Consider the following 24,423-nt stretch of genomic DNA (forward strand, 5'->3'; position numbering starts at 1 on the left):
GTCGATGAGATCTGGTCTGTTCGTGGCTACCAGATCTAAAATATTTCCATTACGCGTTGGCTGTCGATTTAGCTGCTCAAGACAGTTTTCGGATAATGTGTTCAAAAGTAGTTCACATGACGGCTTGTCTGTACCACCTGTAATAATCCATAGACATTTAAATCAATATTAGGTAGGTTGAAGTTGCCTCTGACTAATATAGCATGATCCGGGTACTTCTGCGATACAGAGTGTAGACTCGCTTTGAATGATTCTAGAATCGTCACAGTGGAACCTGGTGGCCGGTAATAACACCCAACAATTAACTTTATTTCTCCTAGCCCTGTTAAACATGTCCAGATAACTTCACAATCACACTCTACTTCGACCTCAGTAGACACAATATTTTTGTCAACTGCAATGAAGACACCACCTCCTACTGAGTCTAATCTGTCTTTCCGATTCACATTCCAACCCTCACTAAATATTTCAGGACTTCGTATCTCAGGGTTCAGCCAGGTCTCAGTCCCAAGAATAATTTATGCGCCACACGCTTTCTGGAGGGCAGTAAATTCAGAAACTTTATTCCAAACACTCTGAAAATTTACTGCTAATATCTTGATAACCGAAGTGTCTTTACACTGAGCGCGTCCTGATTTCCCTGCCTGCACGTCGACTGGTGAGTGTTCATCGGGACACCTCGCACTACTGCCTAGCCTAAAAAAATCCCATGTGCACGCCACAAGTACTCTGCTACCCGAGTAGCCGCTTCCTTTGTATAGTGGACCCCTGACCTATCTAGGGGTGTCCTAAAATTCCCCACCCAATAGCGCAAGTCTAGAAATCTGCAGCCAAGACAGTCACAGAGTCGACGAAGCCTCTGGTTGAGACCCCTCCACTTGGCTCCTTTTTTCTCATTGTTCAACAGTATTATAAATTATCTTAAGAAAATTAGTTCATTTCTGTCTTTGAAATTTAATGTATTGTTTACAGCGGTCAAATTATGCTACAAGGGGGCTGAAGTTTCTTGACAGTGTATGCTGTATCTATGTCATGAAGTAAGATAAATGCATCGTGAAAATAAGTTTCATTAAAATGCTTGCACAATACATAGCACGTCCTTTTACAAGCTCCAGTCAGTATCACAGAACCTGGTACTGTAAGGCATAGAATTGGAGACACAGTAATTTCATCTTTTTTCCATTTACTAACAAATTTCAGTAACTGGCACACAACCACAAGAAAACATGATCCCACATACATGTAAAAATTAAAAGTTGTACAAATAAAAGGCAAAAAGAATGGATTAAATCAAAACAACTGAACAAATTACCTGTGTGTAATTGTCTTGGTTTCAGGCATTGTGGCATACAGATCCAGTAGATAATAAACTGTTTTCCAACACTGAGGAGTGGCATTTATGCAGTCTTTACTTTTATCTGAAGCAATAGTGACATGTTCCAAGCCTGATCCAGAAGGACTAACAGCAAACATAGGAGTTGTCACTCCCTCGTTCAAGTTTATATATCCTAATAAAGAACAAGAAGATGCTTACATTGCGTATTTTCAAAGCACAAGCCTTACATTATATACAGGGCAGTATTGTTTATAGTGCATTAGCAGTAGCTCAGGTCAGCAATAGCCATAGCATCCTTAACCACAACAATGAAAACAGCATTCTTCCACACTTGGAATTTCTCATCTCACTTCACTGTGGCAAAGATAAGATTAAACAACAGTATATACTGTCTTACATTAAATCTTGTTTATAGCCTTAACATTCTTTCGCTACACTGAAATTATCGTAAAATATCAGTTTACAACCTATTAAACACAAGATATTAATTTTATTCTCTGCTTCTCATGGCAAAATAAGATACATTACCCAAATAAGTAGTTCCAAAATACAGTTCAATAACATTCAGTTCCTTATTGAATTAGCTTGAAATTGAGTGATTGGTCAGTACTTATCTTCAAGGGGTGAAATTCCAATACTGGTAACAAATACTGTGAAACAAATAAAATATTCTTAGCTTCTGACACTATTAGTTTGTTCCTCAGCAAGGAAAGAGAGAGAGACTCGGCAGGCTAAGAAATGAGGGATATTACACATTGATTCTCAGATTTAGAAAGAGCCCCTTATTGAAAATTGAGAGGTAAATTCATTCTTCAACATGTGTCAGCAGCATTGGAATTACATCTCCTAAAGGTTAGTGTTTGCCAGCCATTCTTTCTCTCTACAATTTTACAGTTTTCTCAGGCGAAAGTTCCTTTTGATGCAATTTGCTTTAAATTGGACTAAATTGTGTTTGTGATTGTTTTGAAAAACATGAATATAAATTACAAAAAGTCATAAGGTTTCTGCGAATTACACCATAATGGGAAAAACGGAGTATTATAATATCCCTAGAGATACTGGATCTTGAAACAAATCTCTTAATTGAATTTTTAAACTAGAAGCTTTTAACACATTTTGTAGACTGATTTGTACCTTTAACACTCTTACTGGTGGAGCGTAGTTTCTGGGCGAAGCTCTGAGGCCTGGATCGTAGAGACGCTGAAGGGGAGATCGTCTTGTGCTGACTCAATGAATGTGGAAATTCAGGAGGGATCATTGTCTGAGGTATTTTTATTTTTTCATCAATTAAGGCTGCAGGTTCATGGAGATCAGATGCTGTAAACAAAGACAATACATGAAGCTTCAAAAATTGGAAAGCTGCTAAGAAACATTAATCAGTCACAACTTATGAGGGCGATGGAAGAGAACTTAAGGTATTCCATAACACCACTGAAGGGAAAGGGAAAGAATTGGCAGCATCAACAGATTAACAACTGAGTCTGAATCCCTTTTTATCTAGGCTTGAGGATGATATTTCTTCCCTTCAGCACCTTATATCTACAGCTGAAAACTACACAGCTATCGTTTAAATCATTCATTTCAATATGACGAGTAGGAAAGACGTTCAAAACACGTTTTGCAGCTAATTAAATGTTAGCACCACTATAACAACACTGTTTTCACCTAAGTGCTTTAAATATACTTGCTTGTATACTAAGCAGTTATACCATTGCATTGTTTCTCTTAGTTTCTTAATGTGAAATGCACAAGTCATACTTTGTACAACTTACTTGATGATGATCCATTATTTTTGTGAGTCATATTGACTGAAGGCTCATGTTTCAGATCAACAGGCTGCTGTTCCTCTTTTAGTTCCATTTGTGTTTCTTTCACATTCTGGTACATGTTACTGATTTGATGCAAGAGTCTCAGGAGAGGCATGTTTACCTGTGGATAAATACAGAAACTTATCTCCTGCATATAAATGCCTACAAAATTATAGAATTATTTCAGCATGCTATAAGCAGCGAATGGGGAGAAAAATGTTTATCTGAAGAATAGATAGATCAACATAACTATACATCACAAATTACTGCCCCATTATTATCAACTCATGATACTATTCTATTTGCAAACAGAGTGGAGGTACAGAATGATTGTGAGTGTGCCTCCATATGTGCCCTAACCCTAATCTCTTCATCTCATTCTGACGATGTGTGAATGATATACATGATGAAGATAGTATAATTGCTGTGCACCCTAGTTCAAATATTGATTCTCTGAACTTTTATTACTGTTTCTCTAAAATTATCAAACAGGGTTTTGTGAAAACACAATCATCTTTTTATCAACAAGAAAAGTCTGATTACCTTCGCTGAGCATCTCAACTAAGTCACATTACTGTGATGTATACAGTTTCTTAACAGGTGCACTGTATTATATCAGTATGTTACCAATATTTCATCTTGTCACTACTGATGTAAATTGTTTGCTTGTTTCATGATATTACTTTCAGTTTTAAGCAATGTGACAGGCTCCAAAAGATTATCACCACTGCATGCGATGTTGCTTTCACTTCTATTGAATATTCTCTGTTCACTTTAATATAATGGGTTCCCCCAGTCAGGGTTCACAAGGCTCAAAATAGTACAGCAAATACAGCAGTACATTCTTCTTCCTGTCACCTAAAATGTATGGCAGACTGGCTGGTGTATCAAGTGGTCCCTGGTTGGTCTGATGTCAGAGTAAAACACTTTCTGTTATCCACATGCAATATGGCAGAGTCCTACCAGAGATGGATTAAAATGACCTCTTTCCCCCCCCCCCCCCCCCCCCTCCCCACCTCAGTAATTGGTAGGAGGAATGCTATGGCTGAATCATTGCTTCATTGACTACATCTTGGTGTTCTTCAAACACAAGCACTCTTCTTCCCAAGTAAACGTTGACAAATGATGCTGGCAGGGTGACCACCCTCCCTCCCAATGAAAGAAGAAAGAAAGATTAAGACTGAATGTCTCTTTGATGACAATACATTAGAGACAATCTTATCAGTGATGAATGATCCTGTGCTTCCACAACAAAGAACTGCATATAGTATGACAGCACATGGTGCCATAGTCTCTCTTGTGCACACACATCCTTCACTTATTTGCATGCAGATTTATTTGTCCTAATTCCCGCATATCCTATTACCCAGAAGAAAGACATGCTTCTGCTGCTTCTGTAGGGAGAGAAGGCAATCCAGATCGTCTGAACTAGTTTGTTACACACCACACACAGCCTGAAGAGCACTTATTGATTCAGAGCTAATTAATTTAAATCTACAATTACACCTATTTCTTCACCAGTGCCCTCAAGATTTTATATAATTTGTGTCAAATACAGTTTATTCACTGGGTAAATGAATCTTGAGAACACAGTCAGGGAGTACTACAGAGGAGATGACAGCATATCCCAGTTTATATCTTTCAGAGTAAATAAGAAATTACTTGTAGAATGCTGACAAAATTCTATAAAACATGGACTTCAAAATGTAGCCTGAAGTACAATTCCTTCTGTACCCTGATAAACACAAAATAATTCTTGCATTCTTTATTAACCTGGGAGGTGATCAGCTTGATACTTGATTATGTACAGTAAAACAGTCTACAGAAGTACCACTCAGCCTGTTTAGAGTAAATCCCAAATAACTTTCTTGTTCATGTTTTATTAAGGAATATTTGTTATATTGGAAGATGAGTGAGAGTATGGAATGCTGGGGACTTTAGTTTGATAGTAAGTTGTATACATGATGCAGTATGAGGAGCTGCTGCTGGATGACAAGCAAATTCTGTCTCTTGATGGTTGTGATTGAAGCAAAGTACGCTACCACTTTCAGGGTGATGTTTCCAGTAGTAGTTTCAAAATATCACTGCTTAGTTCAGCAGTTACTGGTGATATGATTCTTTTACCTCTAATCCAACTTATAGATCTTCATATGTTTGTAGTGCTGGTGGAAAGATTTATCTAGTTGGAAAACACTTAATATGGTCTCTTGCTCTCTTTGAGTGTTCTTTATGCCTCTGTTCAATACAAAAAGCTGTGAGATATTCTCAACAGGCAGTAACACAAACTCAGATTCTGGAATGATGGGGAGAGAAATTAGCTGCATCTTTTTTTGACCAAAAGATTTGCCTTAAGCAATTTATGGATACTTTGGGAACACTAAATAAGGATAGCTGGATGGGGATTTGAATCGCCATCCTCCAAGTCCAGTGTCTTACCACTGTGTAATCTTACTTACTTGATGAGTATGGAACGATGCATCTGCATCATGGTAGATCACAAACAACAATAAAAATTCAGTTTCTAAAAATACTGTATTTTCCACATGCATTACCTACTGTATGTTTTCCATCTTTCTCCTTGCTTCTTGCCCTAACAGCACCTGCAATTCTCCTTTCTACACTCCCAGAAAAAGAAAGAGCAAGGGAGGGGGGAGAGGGGGGGGGGGGTTGTATGATACACACACACACAAGAATTTATATTTGGTAGTGGATAAAAAGTACCCAGCCTACACCACTATTCTATGCTGCTGCTGTACCCTTGTGGTCAACTGTCCTCGTATAACATTTATTCTATATGTAATATATTTTATTATTGCATTATTTTTCTACGTTGTAAAGTTCTCTTAAAATGAAAATACAGGACTTGTCAGGATTTTTCTATACAGTGATAAGATATTCTCTAATAACGGGGTGAAACAAAAACATTTAAGGATGAAAAACAAGGAATACATTGATTTTTCAGTTGATAACTGTGCTGATTTTTGCAGTCTCATAAAAAACTTGAATGTGAAATTTTATTGCAACCAAGGAATAATATTCATGACACTAAAAGATAAGAGAATCACATAACATAAAAGTTCTATGATACTTTCTGACATCACCATACACTTCAATGTCTATGAATTTGAAACTACCTGTGAGGTACTCACATGAAGCGAAGTGACTTAGAATCAGACAAACAGAAATCAGAAATATTTATTGATGTGCAAGAACAGGCAAGTGACGTACAATTTTGGATAGTAATACCATGGAATTTGTAAACATCAAATGACCATTCCCTGAAGAATATGAATTACCTTACCATTCATTCACTGGAATAGTGTTGTGGTGTGTGTGTGAAGACTGGAGGAGAAGTACATAGGGAGATTGGGTTAAGCAATTTTTCTTATACATACCTGCTGTGATATGTAGCGTATATTTAGGCTGATATTCAGGATATTACTGGTGTGTTTTTTTAGTTGGCCTCTGGAGATGTACAAAACATTCTGCTTCTGAATCATGTCATCAACCGTCATGTCGGCCATTTTCTTCAGGTCAAGTTCAACACCAATCTTCTCACACAGGAATGCTGGTGTCTCAGGTGGCAAATCGAGACAAAATTTTGAGTGCATCTGATTTTTCCCTTGTTTTGTTCCTTGTCCAGCACCTTTCCCCTTCTTCTTGTCAGCAAATTTCCCGTATTCACTCACAACAATGTCAATTCTCATTGTTTCAACATTCCCAACCAAAGATAAATTGGAGCCAAGTGTGTCGAAAGATGAACTGCCATTAGTTCCAGTCCCTAGAGTAACACAAATGCGTAAACCAACAGTACAATGGTAATAAAGCATAATAATAATAATAATAATAATAATAATAATAATAATGGAGGCAGAACACACACATACAAGAATGTTATAATGAGGCAAGCTATCAGAGCCAGTGACTCCTTCTTCAGGCAGAAGGGTCGAAGGAGATGGAAGATGCGTGAATGAAAAGAACTGGAAAGGTCTAGGAAAAGTGGTAGATTTTGGAAAAGTCACCCATGACTGCAGTTCAGGGAAGAATCACCAGACAGGATGAGAAGAAAAGACTGATTCTTGGGGACTCCACTGGATGAGATTTGAGAACCTGAAAGCTTAAAGGTGAAAGACAGGGTAATACGCAAGACAGACATTACTGCTGAAACATCATTACGAGTTAATAATACTGAAAAGCTAAGTGCATCATATGTTACAGAGATGGGAGAGGGACAGTAAAAAATAGACAGGTAAGAAAATAGATGATACAGAAAACTAAAATGGAGTGAAGAAAGGAGTAGTTAGTGTGAAGAAATGCTCAGACAGAATAAATTAACATGAATTAAAGCCAGGTGGGTGGAGAGAATCAAGGACATGTTGTAGTAGATTGGTGAGTAGATTTTTTTTATCTATACAATTACACTATATTGTGAAAAATTGATTGTTCTCATTGTTGTTGTTGTGGTCTTCAGTCCAGAGACTGGTTTGATGCAGCTCTCCATGCTACACTATGCTGTGCAAGCACCTCCATCTCTGAGTAACTACTGCAACCTACATCCTTCTGACACTGTTTGGAGTCTTCATGCTTTGGTCTCCCTCTATGATTTTTACCCTCCGCACTTCCCTCCAATACTAAACTGATGATCCCTTGATGCCTCAGTGTGTGTCCTACCAACGTATCCCTTCTTCTAGTCATGTTGTGCCACAAATTCCTCTTCTCCTCAAATCTATTCAGTACCTCCTCATTAGTTACGTGATCTACCCATCTAATCTTCAGCATCCTTCTGTCGCACTACATTTCAAAAGCTTCTATTCTCATCTTGTCTAAACTATCAATCATCAAAGTTTCACTTCCATACATGGCTACAGTCCATACAAATACTTTCAGAAAAGACTTCCTGACACTTGGATCCATACTTGATGTTAACACAATTTCTCCTCTTCAGAAATGCTTTTCTTGCCTTTGCCAGTCCACATTTTATATCCTCTCTACTTCAACCATCATCAGTTATTTTGCTTCCCAAATAGGAAACAGATCTATTGCTTTAAGTGCCTCATTTCCTAATCTAAATCCCTGAGCATCAACCGATTTAATTCAACTATGTTAAATTGTCCTCATTTTGCTTTTGTTGACGTTCATCTAATATCCTTCTTTCAAGACACTATCCATGCCTTCAACTGTTCTTCCAGATCCTTTGCTGTCTCTGACAGAATTACAATGTTGTCTGCAAACCTCAAATCTTTTATTTCTTCTCCATGGATTTTAATTCCTAATCCAAATTTTTCGTTTGTTCCCTTCCTCAGTCCTCCTTTAAAACTGCATGAAAAGAATGGAAAAAGTCCTGAATACATGGACTCCCTCAAGCTGATATGTCTTTACAACAACAGAGGCATAAGTAACTCGTAGTGGAAAATGAGATGTTTAATATTTTGTGCTTCTTAGTGTTGAAAATGGGGTATTTGACTGTTTCCTGGAATTTGTCTTAAATGATTAATTATATCATTTTATGTTCTCTTGCTTTTTTTCTTGGATTTCAGTATTATTCTATAAAAATAGAAGTGAAATTCAAATAATTTGAAAGCCCTCTAAAATGCTCACTTCGAGTCATGATGCCCGTGACGTCACACTGGGTAGCTTGCTGCTCCTAGAATGTCATAATGCTAATACACAGTGATCTCTTGTTTTGGAATTTGCGTTTCAGAAAATGGTTTACAAATGGTGTATAGTACCATACTGTACAGATGAGTCCATAAACACTCTATAAAAGTTGTTTTTGAGTGGTCCAGAGAATGAGAAGATGTATAAAATGAGGTTGCACTGTACCGGCAAATTGACAGCATGTCGATACGCAAGTTCACTATGATAACCTCTGTTGTTAGAACAAAGGATAGTGTCTTTCAACAAAACCCCACTCCTAGTGAAAATTGTCATTACAGTCAGCTGCATTTCAGTTACTCAGTAGCTCAATTGTTAGAGTAGTAGACTGTTGAATTTTATGAGATGATATACATAGATCGCTGGTTTGAATCTAATCTGAAAGAACATTTTAATTTGTTTGGAAAATGACTCAACAGCCCTCTCATATGAAAACGAAATAACAACTAAAAAAATTCACCACGCCAATCGGAAACACAATATTACTGTGTTTTCCTTGCTGTTTACATGCACTTACATTTGCAATTGCTATTCACACATATCACATTCAAGAAGATATTTTCTATTTAATTTGACTATATACTGTTTACTTTATTAGAAACAATGTTTTTATTTTCGTACTGTCCAGCAAGGTATCTTATTGATTAAACTTTTGCATATTCATCATCGTACTTAAAGATGAAGTAAGTCTGCTTCAGATGCTAACATTAGTTTACACTCATAAACATAAATCTCATTGTCCTATACCTTATTGCACTGTGGGTGTTTGGTGATATCATCGCTACTAGCAATGCTTTCAAAAAAAAAAAAAAAAGTTTTTTCGCAAAGTAAATGATTTACCCTCTGTTGTCCATTTCTCGGGTTAAGACTAATGTGAAGCTATATATACCGTATTTACTCGAGTCTAAGCCGCACTCGAATCTAAGCCGAACCTGAAAAATGAGACTCGAAATGAAGGAAAAAAAATTTCCCGAATCTAAGCCGCACCTGAAATTTGAGACTCGAAATTCAAGGGGAGAGAAAAGTTTTAGGCCGCATCTCCAAATCGAAACAAAGTTGGTCCACTGTAATATGAGACAATTTAGGTTGAATGAATGACGATACAGCTACAGTAGTTTGGTTCGAGTCGTAAGCTTAGCAGTTAAGCTTTACCTGGTAGCCATTGCTATGCGTCAGGCGCTCCGTCCGTATTTATACGGGTACCCTTCCTTTTTCACGTGCTTCGTCTGGTTTGAATTGATTGCTTATTTTTCTTTGATCTGATAAGCGCAATTTTCTTTGTTATAGGTGTTTACGTCACTCTACACTGAAAATGCATTACTGTAGTGTGTCATGCATTGTTTGTCGTACTCTGATACTGCGTGTTTACGGCCTGTCGGCGATCGCGGCATGGCTTGCTTTTGTGCGCGCTACCGCCGCTTACAAAAAAAGAGAGAGAGGAATCGTCTCATTAGCGAAACAATGGCAAGAGACTGCTACTTGTTGTTACTTACACTGCTGCTTTCTTTGATAATGATCAACAAGAACCAAATAATAGACTGCGTATGATAGAACATGTTCTGAACGAGAGTTTAGCGAAAATTTTTCTCCGTTTGAAAATCTTTGCAGGCGCCTCTTTAGTACATTACATTCTGCACAGAAATTAGAATCATCTTTTTAAAAATCTAGTCAATTGCCTCGCTTCATTTCTGACTGTATCACTGTTTAGCATAAGAATAATATGAATATAAACATGACATGATATGTATATTCTTCCGCGTTTGCTGTTGTCTCACTCTAGTTTTGTGATTTATTACGCAAACAGGATTTAAATGAGATAGCAGCAAACACGAAACAATACATGGCAAAATGTTTATGTTCGTATTATTCTTATGGTGACGAGAATACTGCACTCTGATTCACAATTTATAAAAGTTCCTATAAGCAACCATCTCTTCTCACAGATAGGAAAAAAATCAGAACGTAGAGTTGGCCATATTGACAAACATCCTAAACATTCTTGCCAGTCGGGTTTTCGTAGTACATTGAAATGCTGCTACATTCGAAGATGAACAATACGGAATTTATATTTACTTCGTTGGATAATGTAGGAAAATGCAGTGGTCGAAACTCGGCGCGGAGAAAAAAAGCTCGTCTTCCACTTTTATTTTTTTTTTTAATTTATTTACTGACGCAGAGGTTTTGGCGCCAGTATTTATCTTTGTGCCTACAAAGCATGCCTGTGTATCGCTACATATATTCGACGGTAGAACTAAGTTGTGGCGGCACCCACTGACATTTTTAAGAACTTCCGCTTGCTTTGCACTCGATTTTAAGCCGCAGGCGGTTTTTTGGATTACAAAAACCGAAAAAAAGTGCGGCTTAGATTTGAGTAAATACGGTAATACATACCCGAACTGAAACAACGGCTACAATCAGTTCTTGCTAACACTGTTTTCATATTTCGTGTAAAACTTTTAAAAATGTATGATCCTTCCCGGATTCAGACATGTGACCTCTTTATCTGCTGTCAGATGCGCTATCCATTGTGCCATCGAATTCCTGATGTATATAGTATTCTGCAGAGTGCCTTCTACAGAGAAAATCAACACTTAAATTTTGCCAAGAATAATTTTATTGTGCTTTGGGTCATAGCTCATGACTGATAGTCAACAGTTTGGTTATAATATACACGCTTATTTGCAAAAGTCCTACAATTCCTTAGTTTTGAGTGAATTTAATGACGTTGCAGAGCAGGGAAAAGAGTGTCCACCATTGTCCATACCACCGCTCTAAATGGGTGAAGCATAAATGCATCAGCTATCGCAAGACTTCCACTATCAGCGTTCACAAAATCACGTTCTATACTTAAAAGTTGTAATTGCATTTTTATCACTAAATAGCTAACGGTTTGCAGAAAATGTATGTAAAAACCTCAGAACTTCTGCTAATGCTCCTATAAAACACATATAGCTTCATCTTACTCCTAGCATGTGGTGTCAGCAGAGCATCAGTCAATAACAGAGCATTTTTAATCATGTGACCAAATCTTGATATTTAATGCTTTTTAAGCTATAGTTACATAAAAGTAACATTTGTTGTGAGAATATTGACTTTAAATGCTATTTAGATGTCATAATCAGTCAGAATAACAAGCATCTGAACTACATTTTTACCATAGGAAAGTAGCCTATTCTGCTAAGCTAATAATGAAATGTTATCCATATTTTAAATGTAATTTATTTAAGTTGTTTAACAATGTCATATATGAGTAATCCAGTGCAGCAAATGATAATATATTGATAATTTGAAGTAATACACTCTCAAGAAAAAAAAAAGAACCACCACACACACACACACACACACACACACACACACACGCACACACACACACACACACCATGAAGGAATGATCTAAATGCAGTGGAAATTGGTAGATGTGATGTACAGACAAACAAATGATTACAATGTCAGAAAAATTGATTGATTCATCGAAGAGCTTCACAAACTGAGAAGGTCAAATGCAACGGTCCACTTCTGGCCCTTATGCAAGCAATTATTTGGCTTGGTGTTTACTGATAAGAGTTGTTGGATGTCATGGGGATATCATGCCAAATTGTGTCAAGTTCATGCGTTAGATTGTCAAAATCCTGAGCTGGTTGAAGGGCTCTGCCCATAATGCTCCAAACATTTTCATTTGGAGAGAGATCTATTGACTTTGCTGGCCAAGGTAGGATTTGGCAAACAGAAAGACAAGCAGTAGAAACTGTTGTTGTGTGGGCATTATCTTGCCAAAATGTAAGCTGAGGATAGCTTGCCATGAAGGGCAACAAATCTGGTCATAGAATATCACTGATACACTGTTGTGCTGTAAGGGTGCTATGGATGACAACAAAGGGGTCATGCTACGAAAAGAAATGGCACCCCAGACCATCACTCCAGTCACATTGATATCCCACACTGTCCAGGGCATCTCCATACAAGTCTTCACTGCTCATTGGAGCTCATTTCAAAGTAGGACTCATCACTGAAGACGATTATACTCCAGTCAATGAGCTTTCAGGGCAAATTTTCCATTTAGTTCATTATTTAACATGCCGCGTAGTTTATATGAGCAAAATAGTTTTACACTGCAATTTTACTGAAATAATTCCTCTCATTTTAGTCCTAAACCAGACATTAACAACTGTCATCTTTGGAAACCAGCTGAGATACTTTCTAGATGCACTAATTTAAAATCTTTGACCCCACAAAAATTTCACAACCACATATATTTATCTTCGTACCTGATATGGCATAACAGCCCAAAATCAGTTTGTAAAATAATAAATATTGTAAAATATTACTCCACTGTCATGTGTTTTTTGAATCATAATGCCGTTTATCTTCTGTCTATCTGCAACTTGTCTTGATTTATGTTACCATTACTATTGCTATTTTTATTATTACTATTATATCAACAGTGAGCCACCTGCCATGAACCATGATCCTTGCAGATGGCGGGGAGGCTTGCGAGTCTCGCTGATACAGATAGCTGTACCATAGGTGCAACCACAATGGAGGGCTCTCTGTCGAGGGGCCAGACAAACATGTGGTTCCTGAAGAGTGGCACCAGTCTTTCCAGTAGTTACAGGGGCCACAGTCTGGATGATTGGCTGATCTGGCCTTGTAGCATTAACCAAAATGGCTTTGCTGTGCTGGTACAGCGAACGGCTGAAAGTAACGGAAACTACAGCCTTAATTTTTCCAGAGGGTATGCAGCTTTATTGTATGGTCAAATGATGATGGTGTCCTCTTAGGTAAAATATTTCAGAGGTAAAATAGTCCCCCATACGAATCTCCGGGCGGGGACTACTCAGGAGGACGTCATTATCAGGAGAAATAAAACTGGCATTCTACGAACTGGAACATGGAATGTCAGTGCCCTTAACCGGGCAGGTAGGTTAAAAAATTTTAAAAGGCAAATGGATAGGTTAAAGCTAGATATAGCGGGAATTAGTGAAGTTCGGTGGCAGGAGGAACAAGACTTTTGGTCAGGTGAATACAGGGTTATGGCTACACTCCATACAAATACTTTCAGAAAAGACTTCCTGACACTTAGATACATACTTGATGTTAACACAATTTCTCCTCTTCAGAAACGGTTTCCTTGCCTTTGCCAGTCCACATTTTATATCCTCTCTACTTCAACCATCATCAGTTATTTTGCTTCCCTAATAGGAAACGGATCTATTACATTAAGTGCCTCATTTCGTAATCTAAATCCCTGAGCATCACCTGATTTAATTCGACTATGTTCCATTATCCTCATTTTGCTTTTGTTGATGTTCATCTTATATCATTTCAAGACACTGTCCATTGCTTTAAACTGCTCTTCCAAGTCCTTTGCTGTCTCTGACAGAATCACAATGTCATCGGCGAACCTCAAGGTTTTTATTTCTTCTCCATGAATTTTAATACCTACTCCAAACTTTTCTTTTGTTTCCTTTACTGCTTGCTCAATATACAGATTGAATAACATCAGGGAGAGGCTACAACCTTGTCTCACTCCCTTCCCAACCACTGCTTCCCTTTCATGCCCCTTGACTCTTATAACTGCCATTTGGTTTCTGTACAAACTGTAAATAGTCTTTCGCTCCCTGTATTTTACCCCTGCCACCTTTAGAATTTGAAAGGAAGTATTCCAGTCAACATTGTCAAAAGCTTTCTCTAAGTCTAAAAATGCTAGAAACGTAGGTTTGCCTTTCCTTAACCTTTCTTCTAAGATAAGTCGTAAGGTCAGTATTACCTCACGTGTTTCCATATTTCTACGGAATCCAAACTGATCATCCCTGAGGTCAGCTTCTACCAGTTTTTCCATTCGTCTGTATAGAATTCGCGTAAGTATTTTGCAGCTGTGACTTATTAAACTGATAGTTCAGTAATTTTCACATCTGTCAACACCTACATTCTTTGGGATTGGAATTATTATATTCTTCTTGAAGTCTGAGGGTATTTCGCCTGTCTCATACATCTTACTCACCAGATGGTAGAGTTTTGTCAGGACTGGCTCTCCCAAGGCCGTCAGTCGTTCTAATGGAATGTTGTCTACTCCGGGGGCCTTGTTTCGACTCAGGTCTTTCAGTCAAACTCTTCACGGTCTTTCAGTCAAACTCTTCATGCAGTATCTTATCTCCCATTTCATCATCATCTACATCCTCTTCCATTTCCATAATATTGTCCTGAAGTAAATCGCCCTTGTATGCACCCTCTATATACTTCTCCCACCTTTCTACTTTCCCTTCTTTGCTTAGAACTGGGTTTCCATCTGAGCTCTTGATGTTCATACACGTGATTCTCTTTTCTCCAAAGGTCTCTTTAATTTTCCTGTAGGCAGTATCTATCTTACCCCCAGTGAGCCCATCCTTACATCTGTCCTCTAGCCATCCCTGCTTAGCCATTCTGCACTTCCTGTCGATCTCATTTTTGAGACGTTTGTATTCCTTTTTGCCTACTTCATTTACTGCATTTTTATATTTTCTCCTTTCATCAATTAAATTCAATATTTCTTCTGTTGCCCAAGGATTTCTACTGGCCCTTGTCTTTTTATCTACTTGACCCATTGCTGCCTTCACTACTTCATCCCTCAGAGCTATCCATTCTTTCCCCCATTCCTGTCAGTTGTTCCCTAATGCTCTCCCTGAAACTCTGTACAACCTCTAGTTTAGTCAGTTTATCCAGGTCCCATCTCCTTAAATTCCCACCTTGTTTCCATTTCTTCAGTTTTAATCTACAATTCATAACCAATAGATTGTGGTCAGAGTCCACATCTGCCCCAGGAAATGTCTTACAATTTAAAACCTGATTCCTAAATCTCTGTCTTACCATTATATAATCTATCTGAAACCTATCAGTATCCCTAGGATTCTTCCATGTATACAACCTTCTTTTATGATTCTTGAACCAAGCGTTAGCTATGATAAGTTATGCTCTGTGCAAAATTCTACCAAACGACTTCCTCTTTCATTTCTTACCCCCAATCCATATTCACCTACTATATTTCCTTCTCTCCCTTTTCCTACTATCAAATTCCAATCACCCATGACTATTAAATTTTCATCTCCCTTCACTAGCTGAATAATTTCTTTAATCTCATCATGCATTTCATCAATTTCTTCATCATCTGCAGAGCTAGTTGGCATATAAACTAGTACTACTGTAGGAGGTGTGGGCTTCGTGTCTATCTTGGCCACAATAATGTGTTCACTATGCTGTTTGTAGTAGCTTACACGCACTCCTATTTTTTTATTCATTATTAAACTTACTCCTACATTACCCTTATGTGATTTTGTATTTATAACCCTGTATTCACCTGACCAAAAGTCTTGTTCCTCCTGCCACCAAACGTCACTAATTCCACTATAACTATCCATTTCCCTTTTTAAATTTTCTAACCTACCTGCCCGATTAAGGGATCTGACATTCCACATTCCGATCCGTAGAACGCCAGTTTTCTTTCTCCTGATAACAACGTCCTCTTGAGTAGTCCCCGCCCGGAGATCCGAATGGGGGACTATTTTACCTCCGGAATATTTTACACAAGAGGACGCCATCATCATTAAACCATACAGTAAAGCTACATGCCCTCAGGAAAAACTACGGCTGTAGTTTCCCCTTGCTTTCAGCAGTTTGCAGTACCAGCACGGCAAGGCCATTTTGGTTAGTGTTACGAGGCCAGATCAGTCAATCATCCAGACTGTTGCCCCTTCAACTACTGAAAAAGCTGCTGCCCCTTTTCAGGAACCACATGTTTGTCTGGCCTCTCAACAGATACCCCTCCATTGTGGTTGCACCTGTGGTACGACCATCTGTATCGCTGAGGCACGCAAGCCTCCCCACCAATGGCAAGGTCCATGGTTCATGGGGATGGGGGGGGATTTTATACTGCTTTGTACAACATGGTACAGTGTGATTTTGTGACTGCCCAGAAGTGGGTCTTATCAAATCAAATTTAGTGGTTTCCTGCACTCAAAATGTGTTCCGGTATGGATGATACATCTATTTCTCATCTTTCACAACCACAATTATGCTGCTCAATACACTGTTGGACTCCCTATTAACAGTACCCATATACACCTGCCCTCAACCATACACACCCTGGCAGCCACAAGTAGGTACTGCAAGTGGCTTTCCAGAGAAACAGTAGAGACTGCCTTAAAAAAAACAATAATTTCAGTCAAAGAGAGGCAGGCTGTAGGCCAAATGGCATCTGGTTTGGAACTGAAGAGAGAGTGCACAAGTCTTCAACTGAGGTACAGTAGCAATAGTTTGTGACAAACAACAACAGTCAAGTGCGCTTTTTAAAAAAAAAAAAAAAAAAAAGCGACTTGAAGGCCTGGTGTGCATGTAGCTTGCAACAAAATTTCCCTTCAGTCAGTTGTGAATCACTGTGTGCAGTAATCTGAAGCCACAAGCCCTCTGCAGATGAGGATGAATCATTAAGTTTATAAATAAAATCCATTCACACATAAATGGAAAGAAGGAAGATTAGACTGTTACATTCTGTTGACAGCAAGATCATTAGATATGGAGACAAGCTCGGATTACGAAAGGATGGTGGAAGGAAACTGGCCATGTCCTCTGCAGAGGAACAATCCTGGCAATTATCTGGAGTGATTTAGGAAAATTATGGGAAACCTACATCTGGATGGCCGGATGGGGTTTTGAACCACTGTCCTCCCAAACGTCAGTCCAGTATGCTGACCACTATGACAGCACACTCAGTTATATTTGCATCAGTTAATAACATGACAAATTTTACACAGTTAAAGCTTAAATTTTATTAAAAACATTGTCAATAATGTTTAACAAATTTACATACCACTGAGATTGCTTATCATCTGCTGGGGCATTACTCCCAGGCAAGCCAAGAGAGGTTCAAATATCAGGTGAGCATCCAAGAGACGCAGGGAGTCATGCATTGGATATAAACTATATCCTGCTCCACTCTGATATTCAGGATCCTCCAGTGTATCATCTGTGGTCATTGTATTGATACGAGATTCCTGAAGTGGAAAAAAAAAATATTATTTTGCAAAATGATTCCTGTAAAAAGCTTGTTTTTAATTTACTTTCCATGTATAGTCAACAGAAAATACATAATATCAATGGTTGAAATTTCTGGATGGAACAACACATAAACACCACCCCACCTACAGCAGACAGATGTGTAGTGCATAGACATACGTTAAGACAAATTATTACTGCTATCTATTATGTGTGTCTATGCGCCACACATCAATCTGCTATAGAAACTACTTAATGATACACTGAAAAGCCAAAGAAACTGGTACAGCTGTCTAATATCATGTAGGGCACCCACGAGCATGCAGAAGTGCTGCAACACAACGTGGCATGGACACGACTAATGCCTGAAGTAGCACTGGAGAGAATTGACAACATGAATCCGGCACAGCTGTCCATAAATCTGTAATAATACGAGGGGGTATCGTATGTAGACATATCAGGGGTCCCAGATCACTCCAACTGCACACACCCCACACCATTACAGAGTCTCCACCAGCTTGAACAGTCCTCTGCTGCCATGCAGCGTCCATGGATTCATGTGGTCGTCTCCATACCCGCACACAACCATCTGCTCGATACAACTTGAAACGAGACTCATCTCACCAGGCAACACGTTTCCAGTCAGCAACAGTACAACACCGATGTTGACGAGCCCATGTGTGGCGTAAAGCTTTGTGTCGTACAGACATTAAGGTACATGAGTGGGCTTTTGGCTGCAAAAGCCCACATCGATGATGTTTGGTTGAATGGTTCGCATGTTAACACTTGTTGATGGCCCAGCAGTGAAATCTGCAGAAGGGTTGCAGTTCTGTCACAGTGAATGATTCTTTTCAGTCGTCGTTGGTCCTGTTCACGCAGGATCTTTTTCCGCCCACAGAGATGTCTGTGCACCAACACAGCCCAACTGTAATGAGCAGCTTCTTAAAAAGTGGAACTGCCATTTTTTGAAGAGAGGTTAACAACTGTTTCTAGGCGTGTTATGGTTTTGGGACTGAGTGTTACAAGTGTATCATGTCAACAAAGCAAAGTTTTGCAATTATGAGAGGTTGGTGCAGAAGTTCAAAGAATGTTTTGTGGGTATGAGTACTGAGATTTCTTATAAAATATGTTTACAAATATCTGTAGCTGGAGTCACGAACAATGGCAGTTGAGTTTAGGCTTGTTCTGCGCACCTGAAACCATCTATTTTCCAACAACCAATGAGCATTCAGTAATGTTCTATGCACTTTGCAGTGAACATTACAGTCAGTGTTTCAACCAAAACCTATTTGCTTCTGTCACTTTGCCAAAGGTTTTTGTTTCTGTTTTTAACTTTAATTTCCCTAAAAGCACTTTTTTCACTTAGAAATCTTCAGATCTAAATCAGCTTTCAACATTCCCAATTCTGTAAACCAAAAGATAGTAACAATTTAAGAAGTCTTGTTTTAAAGAAAGCTACTTCAGCTGAAACTTCCTCATAGGTTAAAACTGAGTGCCACATCAGTGCTCTAACCTCAGACTTCTGCCTTTTGCAGGTAAGTGCTCTACCGACTGAGTTCTCTGGAAGGACTCATCCTCAAAGCTTTACTTATGCCTGTGCCTGATATTCTACCTTCCAAATTTTACAGAAATTTTCCTGCTTACCTTGCAAGCTATAATCACTGGAAAAGAACTTATTATGGAGAAATGGTCCTCACCCTTTGTGGGCAATGCTCGTACCCTGAAATGCAAGATTCCAGGCTCAAGTCCCAGTCCAGCAAACAGGTTTTTCTATCAGGAAGTTTCAAAACATTGTACACACTTCTGCAGAGTGGAAGATTCATTCTGGAATCAATTATCTAGGTTGTAGCTACACTATTTCTCTGCAATATCCTTTCTCGTGCAAGGTATGTAGAATTTCTGTGAAGTTTAGGACAGAGGTACTGGCGGAAATAAACCTATGAGGGCTTACTGTGAGTCACGCCTGGATAGCTCAATTGGTAGGTGCTGTCCGCAAAAGGCAAGGTTCAGGGTTCGAGTCCCCATCCAGAACACAGTTTTAATCTACCAGAAAGTTTGAAATGGTACACATTCCCCCACAGAATGAAAGATTCATTCTATTTAGGTTGTTTCTGTATTATATGTTAAGATCCACTAACTTTCACCAACAAATAAAATAAAAATAATAAAAGAAAAACAGAGAGAGAGAGAGAGAGAGAGAGAGAGAGAGAGAGAGAGAGAGTGACAACCATTAAGGCTACTGTAGTCATCAGTTGTTATAAAGTAGTCTTTGTACAGGAAGACAGCTGAGTGGTACACCTAAAACGTGACAGATTTCCAATATGATCCATAACATAGAAAACACTGTGAAGATTGACACTTAAATGAAATTTAATGCTTCTATAATTAAGTTAGAGGCAGTAAACATCGTGCATCACACCAACAACCGATCTTATGCTGCACAGAGGAACCTCACAAAGTGAGCATAATTCGTTCTAGAACCTTACTTATACTGCAAAACACTCATTACTCAAAACAATTTATTCCTTATAAATTAATGTAAAATATGATAGTGCACTCCATGCAGAAAAAGTACTAAAAGTTTTATCTTATTAATTCCATTTATTCGAAGAAAATTATACTTACAGTATTATGTACTTTATTATTCACAATAGATGACTTTTTTTTTTACTAGGAAGGTATCTACAGTCTTTTGTTTCTGCCAATGCTTCAACACTTGGCAAAAATGCAACACAGCATTATCGTCAAATAAATTTGTAGTGCACGTAACCACTGCTTTATTGGGGTGATGATTTTTACTGCAGTGATGATTTTCAATGTACGATGCAACTGATTCCCAAGCTATCAGAATTTCTCTTATTGCACCAGAAGATTGGTGCTTTGCTGTTACCACCACCACCACCACCACCACCACCACCACCACCTCCTCCTCCTCCTCCTCTTACTGCTGTGAAACACACTGTAATCCTATAAACTCTTCGTTTGTCATTTCTTGGGTGTGACCTTCCACAAGCTCATTGATATTTTTATCCACTTCTAGTCCCTTGCTCTTGGCCAAAGACACTATCTCGTTGACTACAGGCTTCACAAGTAGTGACTCAAATGCCTCAGAGTCATGCACTCTGGCCAAAGCTTCTTCCAAGCAGAAGTAAGAGTTCCCTTGGTAATCCCTCCCACGCCTTTTCAATCATCTTGATGCAGCAAAGGTGTTGAAGTGATATTCCAAAATTCTCTGAGAGTGAAACTGTTAGCTTCTGTCAACTCAAAGCACTGCACAAAGAGTGGTCCCGTGTAGAGCTTCTTAAAGATAGAAACAATCTGCTGGTCCATAAGCTGGAGTAACTGAGTGGTGTTGGGAGGCAGAAATTGGATCTCCATGAAATGAAATTCTTCAAGAAAGCGGTCTTGCAGGCATGGAGAATGGGAAGGAGCTTTGTCCATAACACACAAGACAAGGAATGGTAGATTCATCTCAAGCAAATATTTTTCTACTGAAAGACCAAACACTTCATTGATCCAATCACAAAAAAAGATCACGTCACCCATGTCTTGATGTTGGAACTCCACGTCACATTTAACCTGCTCTTCAGAACTTTACGTTTCTTGAAGGTTCATAGAGTTTTTGAATGGTAAACATGCAATGGTTTAATTTTCAAATTGCTGCATGCATCGGCACAAAATATCAGTGCAAGACAGTCTTTCACTGGCTTGTAACCAGGCAATGCATTCTCCTCTACTGTTATAAAGGTACACTTTGGTATCTTTTTCCAGAATAGACCCATCTCATCACAATTGAAAACCTGTTGTGGCAGATAACCCTCAGAACCTGCAAGCATCTTGAAGTTGCTGCTGAAATTCTCTGCTGCCTTTGTGTTGGAGCAGGCTGCTTCGCCATGCCTCACAACACTGTGGATGCCGGTTCTTCCCTTAAACTCTTCTTCGGCTGTTGATGATGCTGGTGTCTTCCTAACAGTGTCGTCAAAAATCATTCTCACTACCTCAAAAGTGATGTTCTCATTAGTAGTGTCCCCTTGCAATTGATTTTCATTTATCCATAGAAGGAGCAACCTTTTGACATCATCCAGAATATGAACCCACAGTTTAGGCAGTCTAGTCACTCCCTTTGAAGCATCTATCTTCGTAATCTTGTCTTTGTTCTTGAAGATAGTGGAAATAGTTGACGTACACCGATTATATGTGCATGCTAAATCAGCAATGCTCACACCACATTCACAATTTTCAATGATTTTACATTTCAGTTCTAAGATCATTTTCTTTCTCTTATGGTTGTCTTCTTGCGGCTTTTCCTTTGAGGATATTTCTGTGAAGGTTATTAAAATTTTCACACAAAAAAACACTGAGTGAAAGCAAGTTTAGGAAAACGTGAGATCACAAGCTGTACTAAGATGGTAGCAGAAAGAGCGCTAAACCCAGACTGCAGTACATACTAAAGGCATTGTCATATGCCGCAGCCGACAATGAAAGGTGATCATATGGTTGACTGTTTCCCCCACGGCATGCGAACGGCTGGTGATGTCACACTAAATCGTCATCACTCGTTATGCGAAACATCACTTGTCAACTGAGTCATTTTTTACAATTTGTTTGGCTCGTTATGCGAATTGCATATAATGGGAGGTGCTTATAAAGTGAGGTTCCACTGTATTCATTACAATAAAAATGTAAGCAGTGCTAATGAAAAACTGTAAGTGACGCATTATGAGATATCATTATTTGACAACAACTTCAACCAATAACTGATGGATACTAAATCATGACTGCAAACAAGAGGTCTCCCTTTGTGAGCTAGGGATAAAAGGATGAAATAACATGGACACTGCTGCTATTAAACATAGAGCAAGTTGAAAGTCCTTGGACACCTTCATAAGTTGGAAGATTGAAATGTGAAGATGGGACATAGGTCTGACATGGCACCGCAACGTTTGTAGTGAATGTCATTCATGGCCGCCATCTTGAAATCCGCCATTTTGGATTCAAGTCATTTTTTTAAATGGAAAGGGGGGTGTTTGACACATCAAATAACACTCGCTTGAGCTCAGGAATTAAGTGGTGTAATTTATTTTTGTCTATCTTGAACAGTTTAGAGGTTATTAATGTTCAAAGTTGAGAAATTACTTTCATACTGTCTGCTACAACACATGTTCTATGTGTTGTCCATCCCGTGGAATGCACAACTGTAGTAATTTCCCAACTTTGAACATTAATAACCTCTGAATTGTACAAGATAGACAAAAACAAATTACACCACTAAATTCCAGAGTTCAAGCGAGTGTTATTTGATGTGTCATACACCACCATTCCCATTTTAAAAAATGACTTGAATCCAAAATGGCGGATTTCAAGATGGTGGCCATGAATGACATTCACTCCAAAAGTTGTGGCCCCCACTTCAAACCTATGTTCCCATCATCACATTTCAATTTTCCCTTTAATCTTCTAAGTTATGAAGGTGTCCAAGGACTTCCGACTCGCTCTGTATAAGGTCTGTCAATGAAAATGAGACGAAAAAAAGGCGCAAATAAACTGTTTATTTTTTCCAAAAGCAACTGCTATAACTGTTAATACATTTACATGTGAGTGAAGATGTTCACTGGTTTCATGGAAAAAGTTTGCAGTTGCCTATGGAACCATCATTGTACCAGAGGTGCATCTCTCTGCCCGAAGCAAATCGACGGCCAAAAATGTGTTTCTTAAGGGTTCCAGATATATGGAAATCCCATGGTGAGAGATCAGGACTGTATGGAGGTGGGTAAGGGCTTCAGAGCAAAACTTCTACAATGTACCAAAATAACCTCAGAAACATGTGTGTGCCTTTCTCATTTTCTTTTGATTGTAGGTAGTAAACCAAAATCATAAAAGATGCTTAACATTATTATACTGTTTAAGAGGGACAGTTTAAAATTCACAGTGTTCTACATGACAGTAACTCAGAAAATATGTAAGTAAATGTTCTTCTGACACATCACATCTTCCATTTTCCAGATATGAAGTATTCATCCAACAATCTTACCCAGTTTCCTGTACGTAAATTCTGCTGAGTTTCTGAAGATGTTTTCATAAAATCTTGCTGTTTTGCCATCCAGCTATAAAGGTCTTCCCCAGCTTCTTTTATACTTTGCCGTCCTGGTGCAGAAGAAGTGTTTGCTCCGGTGGGTGAAAAATTGTTGTCTAGGCTTGTTGTAGAATGAGCCTTGCCACTTCCGCCATGACCTGCCACACCACCTCCAGAATAAATGCTCTGGTTGGAGCCCACATGTGGCAGCCTTTCTTCACGGAGTGGTCCATAACCTAATAATTACAGCACAAAGTTCTCACTGATTACATTCACAGCACTATATAAAACACAAATAATATTTATTAATTGGTTATATCTAAAAACAAAGATGATGTAACTTACCAAACGAAAGCATTGGTATGTAGATAGACACACAAACAAACACACACACACACACACAAAATTCAAGCTTTTGCAACCCACGGTTGCTTCATCAGGAAAGAGGGAAGGAGAGGGAAAGACGAAAGGATATGGGTTTTAAGAGAGAGGGTAAGGAGTCATTCCAATCCCGGGAGCGGAAAGAC

At 38.7% G+C, this 24,423-nt stretch overlaps 1 protein-coding gene across 1 annotated transcript in view; it reads right to left on the reverse strand.

The window, feature by feature from the left end:
- LOC126161731 (transmembrane protein KIAA1109) overlaps positions 1 to 24,423 on the reverse strand; it is a 493,460-nt gene that overhangs the window by 172,357 nt on the left and 296,680 nt on the right. The window contains exons 46-51 of the mRNA XM_049917765.1: positions 23,855 to 24,132; positions 17,639 to 17,822; positions 6,540 to 6,925; positions 3,109 to 3,265; positions 2,471 to 2,653; positions 1,313 to 1,508 (exon numbers count right to left, since the gene is read on the reverse strand). Of these exons, the coding sequence (XP_049773722.1) occupies positions 1,313 to 1,508; positions 2,471 to 2,653; positions 3,109 to 3,265; positions 6,540 to 6,925; positions 17,639 to 17,822; positions 23,855 to 24,132 (1,384 nt within the window). The remainder of the gene's footprint in view (positions 1 to 1,312; positions 1,509 to 2,470; positions 2,654 to 3,108; positions 3,266 to 6,539; positions 6,926 to 17,638; positions 17,823 to 23,854; positions 24,133 to 24,423) is intronic.

This window comes from Schistocerca cancellata, chromosome 2, assembly GCF_023864275.1.
Source record: "Schistocerca cancellata isolate TAMUIC-IGC-003103 chromosome 2, iqSchCanc2.1, whole genome shotgun sequence".
Lineage (NCBI taxonomy): Eukaryota > Metazoa > Arthropoda > Insecta > Orthoptera > Acrididae > Schistocerca > Schistocerca cancellata.